This window comes from Lotus japonicus, chromosome 4 (assembly GCF_012489685.1).
Source record: "Lotus japonicus ecotype B-129 chromosome 4, LjGifu_v1.2".
NCBI lineage: Eukaryota > Viridiplantae > Streptophyta > Magnoliopsida > Fabales > Fabaceae > Lotus > Lotus japonicus.
Genome location: NC_080044.1, coordinates 18,664,608 through 18,685,546, shown reverse-complemented (window position 1 = coordinate 18,685,546; position 20,939 = coordinate 18,664,608). Strand labels below are relative to the sequence as shown.

The window sequence follows — 20,939 nt, the reverse complement described above, 5'->3', positions numbered from 1 at the left end:
TAAATTCAAAACATCGAAAACAAAATTGTTATAGAACTTAATAATACATTATCATTACCGAATTATCCATAGTGATTGTTATGTTAATAAAAAGTTGTAAACCGCAGTACAAATTCTTTAAGTGCAACATCAGATAAACCTTAGAAATTTTTTAAATTAATGCATGAGATTATTGAGAGCTAATAAGGGTTAAAATCTTTGTCCCAAGTTGTGTCTTATTTATCTGTTTCACCAATAAAATTTTCACACATTACTTGTAAATCCAATCAAAAGAACATTTTAGAGTTACCGTATTGGATTGAAAATTTAGTTAAAGTAGTCATAATAATAAAAATAATGAGTCCACGACAACCATTTGTGTTTTCAAGTAACTAGTTCATCTAATAGTAAATCAAATAATCTCAACCAAAAATAACCGCTTATGAGAAAGTTAGCTAAACTCATTGCTCTGAGTTCGTACACAACCAGCCAATTTAACTAATTGAATTGGAAAGCAGTCTATTGACCAACGTGTATCTCAACCAGTGCCTCCACCAGCTTTTAAAACAATGGCTAAAAAACTACCTAACCATTACATAATTTTTAGTAGGAGGAAAATAAAATGAATGAGAATGTAAGGAGTCAAAACCCCTCTTTGTTTAATTTAGCTCCCCTTCAAAATTCATAGATAATAAATTGCACAACTAAACTATCTTTCCTTGTGTTTTGAAACCCAAACTTGTATTCTGAACGTGATGACAATCAACTCGTCCATTCCCTTCTTGACCCCTCCTCTTAATCCAATATGATACAAATTACAACTTTCATCGTCCTCCTTTTCCCTCTCATTTGAAGCAAACATGGAATTAACAAAGCTGAAGTTGAACAACATAAAAGGCACTGCACCAAAGTAACGTGACGGCATTCTTCACATGTGGGCAGTGGAAACCTATGGATCATGCAGATAGGAGTCACTGATAATTAAAGAAATTCCACCACTTTTGGTAGCCATTCCATACGTAAGCCCTTACCAAAAGAAAATGTGGGGAGAGGGGGAAACTCAGCTTACACTCCAGTCCAGCTAGAACCATATCTTGATAAAGCACTTTTCAGACCGAACATGGTACTGGGACATCATGTTGAGCAGAAACTCCCCTAAATAACAGAATGTTTGCCAGGTAGCCTCAATTAGTGTTGGGAAGTGGTAGGGTCCAACCAAGTAAGATTTTGAGATGGGGAGCATTGACAGCTTTTCTTTATACAATTCCTAAAATCTGCTCCTTAGTGGAGAGACTTGCCTGCTATTTACAAACACAGGCAAACAGCTGATTAAGCCTGAAAATTCACAACTGCTGCAAGAAGCTATGAGGATGTGTCAAAAAGATTGAAATGCAGCTCCTCCATTATCATGCAAAACTGGGATGGGATGTCAGCTCCATATTGTCACTATACAAGGGAACTTGGATGGAGTGGGCAAATGAACACAATCCGTTTATTAAAATGTGAATTCACCACCGTTATTTATTCCTAGACTTTGAAGTAGCCCATTTGAAGTAACCACAGTTTGCTTCAGGATTAGATGCAGGGCCCTGCAAGGAGGAAAACATGTTAATATTCACCAACTACTGCATGGTGTGATACACAAATGATAGACCAACAAAAGAAAAGGTTTCAAACAGAAGATGATATAACCCACTGGTATTTTGTTATAATATAACTCTTAAGTCATGCACATGAAATGTTCAAAAGGATAGCTCATTGGATCCCAGTCCCTCCCTTTAAAACAAGTGATAAGCAGCTTATTGCTTTTCTACATTGTAAATGGATGGTGCTAGTGTGCCAGTTATTACAAGAGTAAAACCTTATTTTGGCCCCTTAGAGTTCTATCGATTTCGTCACTAAAACTTCATATTAGTTTTTCATACCCTCCATATTCTGTCAAGTATCCCTATTTTTCCTGTACTCCCTTACCACTTCCACCCTTTTCTCTGCACCAATACGCCTCATCCTCTGAGTGAACCATGGTTTCCGTCAGCACTCCGTGTCTTTTCAAGGCAAGAAGAACCAAAGCACACTTTTTCAGTAGGAATTGGATCTGAAGGACAATATCCATCCTAATAACTAATTACAATACTTTGCATCACTCAGTGAAGCAAAACCACCTTCTTCATCACTCCATGGATCATCCAACTTCGTTAGAGGTTCTCTTTTAACTGATATAGTTACAGTCTCCTCCCCAATAAATCAGCTCTGTGTCCTAACCTAAAGCATCATTAGAATCAACATTGAAAGTGAAAAAAAGATCCCCTACCCTTGTGGTATGGATACTCTAAACTCAACAAACTCAATATTAAGTTCAGACATTAAAGAAAGGATAGTGAGACCATTTTCGGTTCATCAGTTAGATGTGCCTTCAGTGACAGTACAGCAAAAGAAGACACTGTTGGCAAGCTCAGTGAACTAAACAACCATGATTTGCTTGAATGGCTGTTGTAACTTGTAACTAACTAATAACTCGAAGGGTTCATGGACATCAGTAGAGACTGAGAGGTCGCAGAAGTAGAATACGCAAGCAATGGCAGAAAGTAAATCAACGCCAACACCATTTCAGGTAACAAAGAGGAACTGAAAATACATCTCCCATTGCAGTAACCTCAAATCCCAAAAAATGGGTGAATGCTAAAGGTGAACACAAGACAAAATCACATACATAACTGTGTAATAGTTCCAAAGGGGGATTGAAAAAGAAAAAAAGACAAACAAAGAAGAACGATAAGAAAAGGAAGAATAAAAGCCTTTGAACACCCTACCCTTCAACTAGTTGAGATTTTTCATTTGTTTTAGAAAAAGGAAGGAAATTTAGAGACAAAGCAGCACATAACTTTGGTACTCACTCTTTGGATCAGTCATAAACCTATTACTTAGAAAGCTTAACGTGATAGTTGAAAACATTTGAATGGTGTTTATATTAAGGAGAGAAATGTTATCCTTCTAATTATTTGAAAAAATAACTAATCTCAAAACTATGTTCAGATGACTTCAGAAACGTTAACTGCTATTGTTAACTATGTACCAAAATACTTAAAAACTATTTATTAACAGCTCTGTTCAATAACTTTGTTAACCCTAGTAAAGAGAATTAAGTATTTCCCCTTAATAGCTTTGATCTAATGAACTAAAAGAACAACTTTGCTCTAATTAAAATGAGTGATTAAATTCCTTCATTGAGAAACTAAAGTAAAAGTGAAGTAATTCCCATTATATTTAAGCCTACTTGGTATGGGTTAAAAGTAGGGTTGTCAATAGCGCGCTATAGCACCGTAGCGGTGCGTAGCGGCCCCTGGCCGCTCCTAGTTGTTGCATAGCGGTGCAGTTCAGTGTAGCGGCCGCTAAAGAGGAGGAAATAACAGCCATAACAACACTATTAGACCGGTATTTGGGGGAACAGATAAAAATCCATAAACAACCCACAAAAAGTTCATGTTAGGGCATTTTCAGGATTTTTGCTTTGGAAACATACTGAAAATGATCTAGTTTGGGGAGGATGAGGAGGAAGTGATATAGAACTTACATGTTTTTAGGCAGCTTAGTTTGGGATTTAGAGACTTAAACTTCTTGGTACTAGTATGTTATGTTTAAGACACCCGTGACTTTTTAATGTTAATTATGATGAGTGCCATGAATTTTGACCCCTGATGTTTGGAAACATACTGAAAAACATTTTTTGGCCCTAAAAAGCATTCTTGGAAATGATCTAGTTTGGAAACATACTGAAAAGCATTTTTGGCCCCTGATGTTTCAAGTTTGTGCAAATTCTGCCCCTACTCTATTTTTGTCGACGTTTCTACCCCTCATGTTTTCAAACAGTGCACCCTCTACCCCTCCGTCAGTCAGGCTTTCTCAGGAGAGGTTCATGAGTGGATTGGAGAGATGAAGAGGAGTATATGAAGTTGATGATGATCAAGGAAATGATATAAATTAAATTTGCTTGATGTATATATCAATTATGTATGTAACTGAACTGGTTAAATGCATGTTTTGCTACTTACAGGTCTTGAGTTTGAATCTCCCATGCCCCCTTTTTTCCAATTTCACTTGTGATTTCCACGTGGCAGGTCAAAAAAATATTTAAAAAAAGCCAAATCAGCTTATTCCGTTAGTTTTTTAACGTCTGACTGACGGAGGGGTAGACGGTGCACTGTTTGAAAACATGAGAGGTAGAAACATCGACAAAAATAGAGTAGGGGCAGAATTTGCACAAACTTAAAACATCAGGGGCCAAAAGTGCTTTTTAGCCTACATTTTATCAGTTGTATGTATATATAGTTATATTATACAAACTATAAAAAAAATCAGCATAGCGGCCGCCGACCATCCCGCTTTGCTCTATACCGCTATAGCATTTTTGTGGTTCGCCACTATCCGAGATTGACAACACAACACTGGATAAAAGATAATGCACCCTAATGGACTTCATAATTTTTTATGAAAGTAAGAAATGCTTGGAGGAAACAGTCAACGTGCAACAAATCAAAAAGATATTCAAACATATAAAGTTCAAATATGAATTTAGCCACGCTCAGAGCTGCAAGATTTTATATTTTGTGGGTTATATACTATATAAAAGATGGGCCATATTCTAAAAAGAATCACAGTGTAGTGCAAAAGAATTGTTTTCAAAGAGTTCAAAGTACAATGATGCCCAAAACCACTCAATGTGAAACAGATTACCTCAGCACGGGCACAAACATAGAATCTGCGGCCAAAATTAGATCCTTGTTTCTTCACTACCCGAGCAATGCAACGTTCCTTATGGCCCTTGCAAAGAGGTATACTATTCTGCATCATTTGTTGTATTCTTTGCCACTCCAGTGAAGCTACATTACTCTTTTCTTCCTTCCTAGAACTATCATTTAGTTCAGCTAAATCCAGGTCACATGCATCAGTATTAACCTCACATTGCTTGGGACTGCTACTATGATCAATCGCTGTAGAAGTTTCACGTAAATGAGGATCGGGTTGTGAGGGTTCAGCCTGATTATTTGAGTGATCAGTGCAAGAGTTATTGACACCATTATCAAGATTTGTACTTTTCTGGAAAAATGACCGAAGGGAGAGCTGGGACCCTTGATTGTTTCTTGCTTTTTTCTTGGATTCATTACATTTCCTGGGCATTGATTTTTCATATCCACTTCCTGATTTAGAAATAGCCGCCTCCTGAGAAGAACCTCTGGAAAGTTCCTTTGATTCCAAAATGCTACACACAGAATCCTGGCTTGAAGGAAAATGACACTCACTAGTAGATGAATCAGTTTGGTTAGTTGGTTCTATACTCTCATAAGTACTACCCATTGAAATGTCTTCATTTACCATCTCGCATGATTTTGTTTGTTCAGAAACTCGTCTTTTCACCAACATTGACACTGCAAGAAAATAAGGTTTGAACACAAATAAACATTAAGATCAAACATACAGAAACTGTCATCCTAAGAAAAAATTAATATTTTGTACCTAGAGTTTGCTGTATGCCATGAACCATGGGAACATATCTAGCAGATAAGAAGGGAGTACTATGCAGAGAGACCTCAGGAATTTCAAGTAAAGTCATATAAACTGGAGCATGATCAGATCCTTCCAGTTTAATGCTTCGCCCCCCCTTCCACCTGTGGGCACTGCGTAGATTATCAAGTCAAAGTTAAAACCTATATCTTAGCCTCCAAGAAGATATGTGTACATAAATCTTGAACCATTTGAAACAGTGCAGGTGAATAATCTTACTAGGAGTGGGAAAAAAGTATGGATCATTTTTTAAAAACTTCACAAACAACTAGAGTGAAATGATAGAAACCAAAACAGTTGGCACGTAATGGTGTAACCAAATATATTCAATATTCAACTTTTGCATCTTACCTCAGTGTGCTTTCAGGTTTACAACGTTTGTACTCTGTCAAAATGTCACAGTCCATTACATGGCATCTTATAAAACTATGACATTTCAGGTCATCAGATTCATGCAAGCAAGAACCCGCGCATAGAATATGGTCAATTCTACTCCCAAAGTTAAATACCTCAGCACCTGTATTTTGTGCCCAACAGGTGTATGCTTCCGTTCTGCATCAAATCTCAATATGTACAAATGACTTATCAATATTAATAATGAATTAGTGATGACATTAAAAACTTAATCACAAAATGTTTGAAACGCAGAAAGTGAGATATAGGAAGAAGGAAAACTATGGAGGATGATGCATATATCACTAGCCATGTGTACAGAACAATGTGTCAGCAAACAGATAGAAATAATATTTAAAGCTAAATATTGTTCATTATTTTCAATCGATCGACTTTTATAATTTGAATTTGAAAATTTGAAACGGTAGCTTCAATTAGAAAGCAATATAATTCTTTATGAAGATGACGAGATATTATACCATAAAAATAAGAAAGAAAGATGGCATGAAGTGAAGATTCTCAAAAAGATAGAATTAAAAAATTCTTCAATTTCTGATAAGGCAATGTTCAGTAGGTATCAGCATCAGGAACTAAATTTCCATGTGGTTACTACACATCAATATTTGATATTCAACAAACAGGTAACACAAGCATCCATACTTATTAGGATGCTTTGCTCTGAAGACATCAGAAAATCGGCCTTCATTTTCAATCAACATTGATTTGAACCATCTTCTAAACCTACACAAGAATTCAGGCCCAATGGTAAGATTACTATCAGTGAATTTGACACTGAAAATATTAAAATGAAATCCGGCAGTCAACTCACTCATTATTTTCAAAATCAGGTCCTGCATCACATCGATCAATTGCAAATGGTGCAATGTTGAGATCCCCAACAACAAATATTCTTCTTCCCTGATGCAGGAGAGTCTCCCATCTTTTCTATTGAGGAGTATCAACATCAATTGAACAGAAAAATAAAAACAAAACAGAAATGAAAATTCTCCGCTCTTGATAACACAAAACACAGGCACCAAAGGTGCTAGTGCACCAAGCACGGTCAGCATAAACTATGATATTAACAATTAAACATATCCTAATTTTATAAAACAAATAGAGTTTCCGGAATTTAACACTTCTATGTTCATGAATCATATTGATTTGGAGGAAACACAAAGGAAATAATAATGATACTAGCTTAAGAGTTTCCAAAACCCTGAAACATATTCTGATGGACAAACATTTTCAGGTTACATTTTATCGAAAATGATACAATTGGATGAACAAATTCAAACTGGACCAAGATTAAGAAGTTTGGAAAACTTCAAGCTATTGATCCAATTATTGACTTTTTTGTAATAATTACTTGCTACCCAATAAATAACGAGCAATTGAAGCATAAAATATCCGCATAAGAACAAAAGCCACCATTTGAAGCATGAAAATAATTTCACCAAGCAATGACTTTTGGTAATATCTCTAATTGATTCCATTACTGTATAAATATGTAAATACCTGCAAGATCTTGTAAAAATTTTGCTTGAACTGAATCCTTTCTTTGTCATCACCTCCAGCCCGAGGCCCGTATATATTGAAAAGAACTAGACAGATGCAAACACAACAATGTCAAAACAACTACAAATTCCTTTTACAAAAGATAAGGATGATGACTAAGTCCTACATAATATATATCATTCTTCCTAGTCACACTCACAAACTTTTATATCACTTCACACAAGACCTGAAAAAGGGAACTTAGTAGACAAGGGATCCAGCATTCGATTTTTTTTCCCTTAACAAGATATATGTTGATAATAGGCATAGACACAGGATACGCACCAAAGTGACTGTGATCTGTGATAATGCAACGCCCCTCACTATCAACACTGAGAAGCTCATCTTTTGAAAATTCCTCAAGATCGTCCATGGAGAATGGCAAATTGGCTTTGCAAGTTTGAGAGTCGCCCATAAGACCAGTGAAACCTTCCTCAGCCGCAAGGGGCAAGGCCACTTCATTACTCGAAAATGCAGACTTCACACGACAAAATGTAATAACACCTGCACACCAGAATAGAATTCATAGCTTACAAATCTACGGTTTACAGTTACGGTTTCCATTAGAAGCAATCACTTAGGTCAAAACAAAATAATTTTTGTCCAGCATAAATAGTGGATTATTTTGACAACGCCTAGTTTTGGCAATCGACAATACTAGATTCTCAACAGACGGGAGCAAGGAACGCCTCTCAGCAGGCATTTCATCCCTAAATGACAACCGAGTATTTTTTCTCTAGGGCCCATTAGAAATTCAATCTAATTCAATTCTGTTACGTGTATTCATCTGAACTTAAAGAATCCTCTTGTTTGCTAAAATATTGCAATTCACGGAATTCAATGGAATTTGATTGTTAGAAAGTGTATCCATTCCATTCAATGGACATTGTTGTTAAAAGTAAACCCTCAAGTTGATCCTCAAAGTTATACCAGTCACCACATTAGTTCTACAAAGCTTTTATTTCAAATAAATTAATCCCTCAAACATGTAACACAGTCACCAAATTCATCATTTTTCAGTATAATCACATTAGTCATCAAGGACTCATTTATAGAACAAATGTACAGTGACTTTGAAGAAAAACTTGTTCATTCTTGTTACAATTTCTAAATTTACAATAATTTCAGAACATCAACAACAATAACTGTTGATTTGATATCTAAACACAGCACATACAAATACAATCAAAGAAAGAGGTTACCGGAATAACCGGTGCGGCCCTTGTCGGAGGTGCGGGTGCAGGAGAAGAAAGATTCATAGCCATCGGCCATAACGAGATCCGCAGTGAGGTCCTGCCTCCTGAGTTTGGTCTCCTGAAAGCAAATGATGTCGGCGTCGAATGAATTTAGAAGATTCCGGAGAGAACCGAACTGCGCTATGCGCTGTCTCAGGCCGTTCACGTTGTATGTAACTATTTTCATTCTCTCTCGCGCTCTCCCTCGCTCAGCACTAGTTAGTGGACGATTATTTCTCCCGCTGCTTTGTCTTTGTCATCTAGAACCAAAAGGTGTTTTGAGCCCTCCTGTTCTTGACCGGTGTTGTTTACTGGGTTTAGTTTTTTACAAATTAATGGAAGCTATTGGAGTCTGTCTAGCTTACACCATTTTTTTTCTCGGTCATATGTTTTTTTACATGCAAGCAAAAGCAAATGTTAGTTGTTAGTATGGATGACAATTTCCATCTGAAGATGGAGATCCCCGTGGGGACTGCCCCGTTTGGGGCCCCGATCTTGCGGAACTTTTCCCGTGGGGATGGGGACTGGGATGAAAATGCCTCCAATAAAAATTTGGGGACGAGGACGGGGATCACTTTTCCTGCCATGTCGGGTCCCCGCCCTATATAGATAATTAAAAAATACAATAACGTACTTCCAAATATTGAAGTACCTACGATGAAGACTTCACATTTTGGATGATTTAAATGCTTGAGAGAATATTTTGAGTTTTATACTTCCCAATTTAAATGAGTTGAGTTTAGTACTTTATGTTTTAAATTGTTTATTTAGTAAACTTCTCATATTGGGTGATGAATTTCATTTAATATTATTTTAACTTTGTTATATATTTGTATGAATTTTGATGCAGTTGCATTATCAATTGTATTTTTTAAATTTATTAAATTAACTTATGTATTTTATATAACTAATTTAAAATTATTGACATACTGTAGATCCCCGTGGAAACCTGTGGGGAGATATGAAATGGGGATGGGTGAAAATTCACCCCACCATGGGGAATGGGGTTGAGGACGGGGAAAGAGGAAAGATGTAGGGACGGGGAGCGGGAAGGCTCTTCCGGCCCCTGCCCCGCGCGGGTGCCATCCCTAAATGTTAGTAAGTTAGTCATCCTCAGAATTTGAACCCTTCACTCTTCATCTCACCCAACTCTTACGTCCCTAACTCTTACCACTTGAGTTATTCTTAAAGTTACACAGTGAATTTTGGTTTTTTTATTTATTTCAAATTTTTTTTTTTACTTTTTCCACATTACTTCAACATATTAGACTATATATGGTCCAAAATTTGTGGTATTGCTTTATGTCCTTATAATGAATTAAATCTAAAGTTAGTCCTATGTAAAATAAATTGATTTTTCCCCAAAAGTGATTTTGTAATGGCTATGAAACTAGGGTTCCCAAATCAGATTGGTGGAAAATGAGATTGAGATGCTAGTTGTGGCTCAGAATACAGGTAGGAAACTCGTTCTTCCTTCTTCATCTTCAATGTGAGTCATTCTCTTGAGCTTCGTCTTGTTCACCGATCTGTGAGCCATTTTCTTCATCTGCCTTCTTCGTCGATTTGTGAGCCATCTTCAATCTGAGCCATTTTCTTCGATCGTCGTTTTCTTCGTGATTTATGTATGCAAGGCTTTGTCGGTTGCTGGTTCTTCGTTGGCCACTTTCTCTGTTGGCAAGCTCGATTCCGTCAAGGCAGAAATTATGTCGTCTGAAACCCAAGAATCGCGTATTAACTCTCCCAATCCCAATCCCAATCAACCAAATCAGGTACTTCATCTTCTGGCTTTCTCGCACATTGTATGTAGATAGAAATGTTTGAGTTTATTTATTTTTATCATGGGGTTTTTTAAGCAAATCAACTCCACATAGGTTCTTTTGCACAATTTAATTTTCTGTCCCAAGTTTTTTTTATTTAGGGGAACATGGAAATTTAATACCATTTAATACCTTATATTTGGTTAATGTTTGTCAAGTATCTACTGGAATTGAACAAATCAATCTAGATACTTACTTTGCTCAATCTAAGGATGTTCAATGCCTGCAACAACCAGAACAACTAGAACAAGACTCAATTGAAGAAGATGTGTCAAGTGATTAAGAAGGAAATAAAGACACTGGGGATGAAGAAGAAGGTGATGCTTATGAAGAACAAGAACCTAAACCTATTGTTAAGGTTAATGAAGAGGACGAAAGCACTGAGATTGCAATCAATGGTGTAGAAGACATGGGGTATGCAAATTTCAAGGAACTAATTGTCAATGATGTGATGAGATACCACTTCTCAGATCATGAAGTTGGGTTCTTGTTCTATACATGGTATTCTAGAATGCATGGTTTTGCAGCTCAAAAGTGTAGAGTGTTAAAAGAAGGAGATGTTATTCAACAATCCTTTGTTTGCTTTAGGGAAGGTACAAGGAGAGACTCATTTGGTAATGGTCGTAAGCAGAAGCATTTTCCGCGAAAGAATACAAGATGTGGATGTCCAGACCATTTTCAAGTCCATGTTGACAAGGGAAACAAGCGTTGGCATGTTCGGTCTATGCTTAATGTGCACAACTAGGCCCTCTTTGATCTTGGTTTGGTTGGTATGCTATCTTAACATAAGAAGATGGATGAGGCTGATATTTTGCAAATGAACAACTATAAGAAAGTTGGTGTTAGAACTCCACAAGTGTATGGTGTTTTTGCCAACCAAATGGGTGGAGATAAAAATGTGTCATTTACGAAGCACCAAATGTATAATGAACAAGATAGATAGAGGAGGAGAGAAGTGATTGATGTAACATGTATTTTGGGTCTGTTACGTGAGATGAAAGAGGAAGACTCGGGTGTATTCTAGAGTCAAACAGTTGATGGTGAAGGTAAGCTAGAAAAACTGTTTTAGTGTGATGTTGTTAGAAAGGTTAATTATTCAGTGTTTTGGGATGTTTTGACATTTGACGCAACCTACAAGAAGAACAAATATAAACGACTGCTTGTGGTGTTCTCTAGCATTAATCATCATAATCAGAAGATCATATATGTTTGGTTGCTTCAACAATATTTGGATGCAATGTTAGGAAAAGTCATTGTCTCTGCCATCACAGATGGTCACGTCCCAATGAAGAAGGCTATCAAAAGAGTATTTCCGAGAGCCCATAATATGTTATGTGAATGACATCTTCTCCGGAATGCAAACAACAATATAGCCGATCCTAACTTCATATCCAAGTTGTCTAGGTGTATGTTGTGGGATCTTCAAATAGCAGAGTTTGAGGAAAAGTGAGTTGAAATGGTAGCTGAATGTGGTTGTGAAGACAATGAATGAGTTAAAAAGTTGTACGAAAGGAAGGGAATGTAGGCAACCTCATATATGCGCGGTGAATTTTTTGTTGGCTTTCGAACCACATCTTGGGTTGAAGGGCTACATGCACAAGTTGGAAGGTTTGTTGATTCTTGGAACAATTTGACTGAATTCATGCCCAATTTCAATCGGAACTTGAGTTACCAACGACATAAGGAACTTGAAGCTGATTTCGGAAGCATGAATGACGAACATGTTCTTCAAAGACAACTCCGAATACTTGAAAGATCAGTTTCAAACTACTACGCTGATAACATTTTCAAATTAGTGGCTAAAGACCTTCAACGGTTATTGATGCTTAGAGTTAATGTTTACAAGGAAACATCAACATGCACAATAAACACATGTGTTTTAACTTTTTGAATGCAACAACAATTTAGTCTCGTAGCGTTCACCATCATTGTGGTCAAGTTGCACATAATTAAGCCTCATATCCAACCATCTTCAAACAAACCATGCAGGTCCCCTATGATAAATAACAGCGAAATTATTCAATAGAAGTTCAACACCTCATATGATCAAACGAACCTAACCTATCATAAAAGGAAAAAAATCAAAGAATGTTCACCAAGGGTTGGGTCCCTCTTGCTTGGGCCTTAGTGATGTCCTTGTTAAACCCGGGTCCAAATGGCTCACGACCAACTCTTAGCTCCGGCACCAACTCCGTCTCCGCATCATCATCATCATCACCACCCATGTCTTCAAAATCTGATTCAAATTCTTAGGAAACAACAACAAACTCTTGTCCAATGGTAATTTCAAGAGGAGCAACTCCTTTCCAAATTTGAGACGAGAAGAGGTGGAATATGGGTTAATGAACTTTGTGCTGTGGGGGAGGGTGGATGGGTTATATATGGCTTGGGAAATTAATTGTGTTTAGTGTCACCCTTTAATGTGTAAGCGTAGTGGCCAATGGAAGATTTGTTGGAAAACTGACTTGACCATTCAATATCGAGGGATTGGTGTAGTCAAACCAATTGAATACCCACTTCAATTGTGTGCATAAATGAAGGACAACAAATTAATGTGATCAAATATGGTGCAAAAATTATAGGACAAGGATTAATAACTTTGAATTTTCTATGTAATTGGAAATGACATATACGTTTAAGAAAGAGAAGCAATGTACTCCCTCCGGTCTTGTTCATAAGAAACACTTTGGGATTTTATTTGTTTCTTTTTATAAGAAACAATCTCTTAAATTTATACACAATTTCATTTTTACCCTTATTAAATATTAAATCAAATAACTCATTCCAATGCAAATGCATTAGTTAGAGAGATCTATTTCCCATGCATAAATTTTATGGAAAATTGCAAGCACACAAACATGCAATACATATATAGAGTAGCACCCAATGGAATCTATACATTCACGTCATTTCTCTTCCCTGCATTACTCTTTTCTTCCTCACATTACATGGGCATGAAATCTCATACCTCTAAAGAAGATGACTTGAAGTCTCATAGGGGGAAACTGAAAAATCATTTTGATTTGAACAAGTTTCCTAAGATTGAAGATTCATTTGAAATTGAAAGTGAGACTATTGAACATTCACTTGATGTTATTAAAACTGTTGAGGATTCACTTAATGCTACCAAGATTGTTGAGGAATCAGATATTGAGAGTGAGGAAGAAGGTAGACCAACAATCATAAGGAAGAAGCAAATATGGCATGAGAAAGATACAGAGCTGGACTCCGAAGAATGTGCTCCCTCAACTTCTAGGTCCTTTGACAGTATTGAAAATCTTCATGAACTTAACAAAGATGCAGAGGAAGAAGATCATTTCAGCCATGAACGTGAAGCTATGAAGAATGAGGTTATGAGTATGCTCCAAATTTATTTTGCTGGAGTTTATTTCAATGGAAAATATTTTTTGTTTTTGAAACAGGGAAATGTTATGGATATTGATAAATCCTTTTCATTGTACTGATATTTTTTTGTGGTGAAAGCATAAATTCAATTGTGTTATTTGGTGCTAATTTTATTGTTGTTATTTGTCTTTAAAACACCGATTGAATGAATCAATTAAATCAATTTAATTAAACACGTCATTAGAGTCTATAGATGTCATTACTTTACAAAAATGCTAGAGATGATGTGGTTGATTGTACGCAAGAGATATTAGAATAAAATATGAGAAGTAAACTAGAGGTCTAGAATTATCCATAGACATGCTAATAATCAACCATATTCATTCAAGATTCCAATCATGCCATCCATTTTCACAACGACTCAAAAATAACCTGCTAAAAATTGCTTTAGTAAAATACTCCCGGCTAGCTCTAGCAACGTAAAACCATAGGAAGAGCATTAGATAGAGCTCGATATGTTGATCGTTTTGATTATGGTATCTGACGCATTCTCTCAAAGTTCAATTGTTCCTTTTTCCTTCCACAAAGTGTTTTTCTATGACAAGCATTACATGTGTCCTTTACTTGATTTCATATACGGTAAATGACACTTTTATGAACATTGTATAAGGAAACTATTCCTGAAACTGTCCCATTTTATATGACCTTCCATCCTCACTCAATCTCAACAATAAATGAGATATAGCCTTCCTCTGTTCATTATTTAGAAATCCCCGTTTTTGGAGTTGCTTTCACTTGTCAATGAGTCTGCATAAATAATTAAAATGATATAAACATATCATAAAAATTGAACCTTCTAATTGATAGGATGCATGGAAACAATAGTTATCAAACATTTGCACAAAAATATAAGATACATGTGGCTATGTCAAATTGTTGAAAGTCATTTTCTTCAAATAGCATGTCATCTTGTGTTGCTTCAAATGGCATGTCATCTTCAACTTTAGACATACATATGTCATCCAAGCAAATAAGAAAAGAAATTAAAATAAGAAAAGAAAAGACAATGAACGTGTCACTAATTTTTTTTAGAAAGCTGAATTTTATATCATCAAAATGAAGGATACAAAGCAAACCAAAAGGATCTGAAAATTTCGACAGGCACCTTGCAAATAAAACAAACGCAGTAAAGAAAGCAAAAGAAGGAACAATGAACGTGTCACTAATGTTATTTGAAAGAATTATTCACCATTTTGATCCATGCTATCTTCAACGTTGAGATGTGGGGGATGAGTTAACTCAAACTCAAATTCAGGTGCTTCTATATTTGACGGTACAATACTCTCATTATCAGAAGATGATTGTTCATTTGTGAAAGTGAAAGCAACATTTAAGTCTATGTCAAGAGGCATTTTTAGCATGAATGAAAGTAAATATGGATAGATCAATCTCTTTACATAGATAATGATTGAATCTGTAGAGTTCTTTGTACTAATGATTCAAAATTTAACATTTGAAATTTCACAAGTTTATTTGCTCAAAGTTTGGTGGGAAATTGCTGGAAAAAAAATGGTGGGAAAGCCAAATTTGCAGAAGTTTTGTTTTTTAAAAATCCGAGTCCCTTATAAACACGCGTGAAGCTAGTGTCATGAATCAACATTTGGATTAATTAGCATTTATCATGATTCTTGTGAAGAGGAGAAGACACTATTGGAATTAAACATAGTGGAGTACAAGAAACAAGATAGTAATAATGATAGAGGTTAATATTCTAGGGTCAGTTTTGGAATACAAGTAAAATTTTAAGGATTATTAATAAGAAAAATTAGCTTTCTTGGTCTGTGTGAATTTTTCAAAAGTTTCTTATAAAAAGGACCGGAGGGAGTAATTAAAATTTGCAAAACAACACCATATTCGTCTAGGTAATCGAACTCAATATGATTTCAACTAATGTTTCACAACCATGAATCAATCCATTGTTTGAGAAGGGGGATATAATTAACATATGAAAACCACTAAAGTTTTAATTTGTGGGGACAATTGGGGTTTAGTTACATTACATCACAAATATATCAAATGAATATGTAATTAACGCTTGAATAGCTAACAAAATATGATATCCAAGCTTGCAGAATGTGATATCCCTTTATTTGTGGTTTAGCTTCTGCCGCACTTTGTCATTTTGAATGGAGTTCAATGGCAGACAAAAAATTAATCATACACATCATCTTCAGTAATCTTGAATGGAGTTCCATAACAGACGAGTTTTCTCTTCCACAATTCTTCTAAACTCATTGTATTCGTCACACAGCAAATGACTCACAGTATTCATCCTCACTATTTCATTCACCAGCTGAAAAATATTAAACTCACAATTGTTAAGCTCCTAATTAAAATCCAACTCTAAGAATGAAAACAAAATACAAACTACCATTCCAAATCTGTTTGCTTGAAACCCAACTTCCATCTCTAACCAGCTTATAACCCAATCATCAGAGTCATCATTGTAATGTAACCAAAGCCATGTGTCAGTAACCAAAAGCAAAGTAATGCACTCATGATTGGATATATACAATGTAACAAAAACAATTATCACATTTTTCCAGCTTTTGGGATTCCCCCCGCTTCCTTGACTTTCCATGAATGGAAATCCACCATTTTCATGAACCAACCTATTTTACAGTCATCTACACTGCCCAGCATCTCAGTAATGACTTCACCCTATGCATCCAAGGTAAAACATCAATTTCATTGATTGTTATATTTCACTAATGACAATATTAAACATGTGTTGACTAAGTACTAGTGTGCTCATTGTTTAGTTTCGGATAAGGATGTCGTCAACGTTTAGGCGAGAGTCAAATTGGAACACAATCTTGTCAACTAGTGAGATCACCATCAGAAACCAATGTCCAGTTTTAGTCATTATGGGGACATATATTTGGGTTACAATAATAGTATCAAAATCAAGACTCAAGAAGACTATAAACACAACATTAGAACTTGGAACACATAAGGATGTCCAGGGATTAGGCAATCAAAATCCTTCCTGACTGCAGTGTGTTGTCCCATACGTAGCAAAGGCTCCATGTTGCATAAATATTTCAGAACTTGGAACACATAAGGATCTTTGTTGAATAAATAGTTTTGTCTAAATTTTACTCACTCATGATCTTTGTCATTTTGGAATACATAAGCTACAACTTGGGACTCAAATAATGTTAAGTTCATCGTCAGAGAAGCATCAAACTTTGTATTAGAACCATGTACAATATTTGTTTAGGTTAGGGCTACAATTTTATTAGTTAATGCAAACAAACCTACTATTGTTCAGAAGAAAAAATCAACTGCCTTTGGTGTCACTAGAGAAGGGCAAGATGAATATATGTGGTTGGGCCAAAAGTAGTATCCTTGAACAAGTTGCAGAGGTGGCGGCTTTTGAAGTATCTGCAGGGGTGGCCAATGAAGATCCACCATTTGCACCATTTGCACCATTTTCATCCAGCTTACGAACCTTAGAACCCCTTGTCGTGGAAGATGGACTTCTGAATAACTTTTTGTCAATTAGGTCCACCTCCTCTTGACTCTTAAATGCACCAATTATGCCCTAGATTTGGACAAGTATAAACATTGACCTTTAAATAATGAACTAAGTGAACCAAAAGAACAAAAAAACTTACATGTGGTGTAGAAACACCGTGAAGGCTTTTTGAAAACCGGGGATTAAGTGTTGGTCTCATTGGATCCTTTCCAGTAATGTCTTTAGAGTACATAGAACTCCAGAAAGTTGTGGACTTTGTTCAGGTTCTTTTCCATATCCAACAGTGGAAGGTGGAGGACACTTGACTTGAACATCTTCATGGGTGTCAAACTGAATCTCCAATATATCATCTCCCATAATAACAAGACACATTGAAGACTTTTTTCCTCGTTTGATGGTGCTAGTAGTTCCGCCCACACTCCCAACACTGCCAGTACCAGCTTTTGGACCTTAACTTTGAACTCCTTCAGCGCCATCACCACCATGTTTTGTCATTAATCAATCAAATCAATTCATCTTAGCAGTCAGCACATCTTGAAAGTCTGAAATTGTTCTTGACGAGTGTCAACTCACTTGAACTTCACCAAGGCAACATTCAGAGTACCTGCAAGTGCGTTGATAGCAAGATTCATCTCCTTAACCTCCTTAAGAAACAACCTTGAGACATGGAGGTCTTCATCATCCATTATCTCTTCCTGTCCAACTTGTGCTAGTGTCTCCACACTGCAAAAATAGAATCACAACCTCAGAACCTAACATGTAATAGACATAAGAGAAAGAAGGAAGTCTACAAAACCAAAAACTGTTCAAACCTTGCTTCACATGGATCCAAATGAGTGTCCTAACTTGGTTCTTCAGCAATCATTTTTTCACCCTTATCCATTGCACTCATGTGTTTGAAAGGCTCCCAAGAATTATAGCATAAACAAGAGAGACTGATTAGTCACTTTGTTAGATGGCAACCTATTTGTATTAAACCTCACCACATTCAGAAAAGAAAGTAAACCACCTAGGTAATGTAATTCTGAACTATAAAGGTGATGTCACTATCATCCCAAAACAAATTCTCGTACATCAATATAGTTACAAATACCATTACATGGTAACCAGATGGAGACCCACACGCAAAGCACATTTGATGACAAATTAGTATTGAAATAATTAGTAAGTAACTCTGTAAAAATTAAGAAATTATTAATAGTAAATTCATACTCCATAAATTTATAATAGGATAGGATAGGTTCATACATAAAATAATCATTAATTATGGCAATTACAAAGAAGCATATAAGGTAACAAATATCCGAAAACAAAATCCAACAAAAGCATATTGTAGCCTCTTCAATGTAATGATTGTTGATTCTTCTTGCTTAATATCAACTTCCATCTTCTTCTCTTGAGCTGGGAATGCCATGTTAGAGGATGGACCCAAAATTTCTTTGGACTTAGGACTCAACGTGGATGAGTTCACAGAAGTTGACCCTACTGTGGTGTCAGTGTTAGTATGTGCATTCCAAACAGAGGAAGTGAATGACCTTGCACCAAAATTTAGTTGATTGCTATCAGCTTCCTTGGGACAATGATGGATCCAGGCATTATAGGCTTCTTTAGGTGCCCCAAACTTGTAAAACTTAGCCTTAGAAAAACCATAAATATGGCATTCGCATTCGTCCCATGTTTTGTATATGTCTGGTTGTCTTCCAACGAAAACAACATACCCACCAGCCACAGGGCGCTGCATTTTCTCAAACTCAACTCAAAACACCACACAAATCAGACCAATATCCACCATTGATGAAATTATATTAAGGAGACTTAACTAAATTCATTTATAGTTGAATTTGTTCTTATTCGGCTGTAATTTCCCCATGAGGATTAATTTTTTCGATTCTAGTGGGCCAGCCAATTTTGCTTGTGCAGTACGGGTAATTCAAAGCCCACAATCTAAACATCTCATTGGGCTATATGATTCACATGAAATAATTGTTGAATTAGATCAGGATAACGAAGAGAGGTGTTTGGATGTGGAAGTTTCTTGTTTTGATATCCTAAGTCAAAATTTGGTTGGTTCTGAAACCCAAGAGGAGGTGAATTCTGGAGATAGCGAGAGCGAAAATTTTGAGTTGTTGGAGTACCATCACCGCCTGCCCAAGAAAGGTGTAGGGAGAAACAACAAGCTCAAGGCCTTGGAGATCTTAGACGAAGGAAGAAGCAGGAAAGAATGAGGTGCAATTATAGTGGTTTAAACGACTTTAAGGTACAAGAGAGTCAAACGTAAAGGTAACACAACAATAATACCATAAATGTTTGGCAAATAGGTTATGTGTGCATGCAACACAGGTGTCAACAACTATCAACGAGAAGATTTTGATTTCAAATAAATAATATATATTAACAATAATAAATAATAAAAACAAAAAAAATTAATTATTTATTACTTACATAAATAATTTGGAAATAATAATTAATAACTAACTAATTGGTTCAATAACTAATATAATACTGATTCACCTAATATATATAACTCAATATATAATATCAAAGTATTAATCGTGTATTGTTTAAATTATGGCCTAACAAAAAAATATAAACAATATCACCAAATACTGAAATGGGCTTTAAGCCCAACAAGAAAAAAAAGGTTGAGGTTTGAAAAAAAACACCCAAAACATCAACCTAAACAACAAAACAGACTCAAGTGTGATTCGTCAAGAAATGAACAAAGTTCCTTTATAAGTTCATCAGCATCAACAAGTGTGACATTGAAATTAATTTTTGATAACACAATTATATCGTAGATAACTTTGAACATATGTTTATTAATAGTTCATAAATCAGTCGGGTGAGGAGAAAATCACACAAATTTTTGACAAGAAAACGAAAATCAAACAACCAACACACTATCAGGAGAATAGAAGTGAACATATCGTCGAGAGAGGAGAAAATCACACAAGGTTCACACCAAGTTCATTTTGCACACCACCAACTTCTACTGCTTCATAGCACCCGAGATCAAACGCAATCCCAATAGTGAGTCCAAAAGTCCCAGTAGTTGCTTTAGACCCCAAACCCCCAAATTCCAAAATACGAAACCCTAAATCACCAAGAGCCAAGATCCCAGAACCACAACAACCGGAAATCCCCAAATCTGTGAAAGAACTAACCCATTAACACTAAAATCCATCAACGCTCACCATATCCGAAGACCCTTTATCACGAATCAGCATTACCCAGCTGCAGAATCACGACAGACTTAGCAGATACCACAAACGAAAGAATAAACATGTGATGGCCATATGATTAACGGGAAAGGGACACGTTTGGTGTTTCCAACTATGGGTTCAATGGATGAAGGGGATGGAGAGGGTGAATGGGGCGGAGGATTTGAGGAAGAGAAGGGAAATAGAAAGAGCAATAAGAATGAATGTGTTTGGTGTTTCCAACCCAAACCTAATTTGATAAAAAGGGTTATTTTAAATTTTGGTTTTTTTAATATTTGGATTAACCTTTATC

The 20,939-nt window shown here is 36.0% G+C and overlaps 2 protein-coding genes across 3 annotated transcripts; one reads left to right on the top strand and one right to left on the bottom strand.

The window, feature by feature from the left end:
* Positions 1 to 457: 457 nt before the first annotated feature.
* LOC130711532 (DNA-(apurinic or apyrimidinic site) endonuclease 2) lies at positions 458 to 9,229 on the bottom strand. 2 transcript variants are annotated; one of them, XM_057561201.1, is made up of 9 exons: positions 8,691 to 9,229; positions 7,774 to 7,992; positions 7,450 to 7,535; positions 6,761 to 6,876; positions 6,592 to 6,672; positions 5,890 to 6,090; positions 5,491 to 5,651; positions 4,711 to 5,402; positions 458 to 1,568 (listed from the first exon to the last, which is right to left on the bottom strand). In XM_057561201.1, the coding sequence occupies exons 1-9, from the start codon at positions 8,908 to 8,910 to the stop codon at positions 1,497 to 1,499; spliced, it is 1,848 nt and encodes a 615-aa protein (XP_057417184.1). In that variant the 5' UTR covers positions 8,911 to 9,229; the 3' UTR covers positions 458 to 1,496. The 2 variants fall into 2 exon arrangements, with proteins under 2 accessions (XP_057417184.1, XP_057417185.1); XM_057561202.1 differs by having other exon boundaries at positions 6,761 to 6,871; positions 8,691 to 8,828.
* A 1,720-nt stretch (positions 9,230 to 10,949) lies between these two features.
* Positions 10,950 to 11,285, top strand: LOC130712413 (uncharacterized). Its single transcript, XM_057562249.1, has one exon. The coding sequence runs from the start codon at positions 10,950 to 10,952 to the stop codon at positions 11,283 to 11,285; it is 336 nt and encodes a 111-aa protein (XP_057418232.1).
* Positions 11,286 to 20,939: the final 9,654 nt, after the last annotated feature.

Coding starts and splice junctions, on each gene's coding strand:
- LOC130711532 (XM_057561201.1), bottom strand. CDS start 8,910: ATGAAAATAGTTACATACAACGTGAACGGCCTGAGACAGCGCATAGCG. Junction 5,652..5,889: donor AAACCTGAAAGCACACTGAG/GTAAGATGCAAA, acceptor TAATCTACGCAG/TGCCCACAGGTGGAAGGGGG. Junction 1,569..4,710: donor ATGTTTGTGCCCGTGCTGAG/GTAATCTGTTTC, acceptor TCCTCCTTGCAG/GGCCCTGCATCTAATCCTGA.
- LOC130712413 (XM_057562249.1), top strand. CDS start 10,950: ATGGGGTATGCAAATTTCAAGGAACTAATTGTCAATGATGTGATGAGA.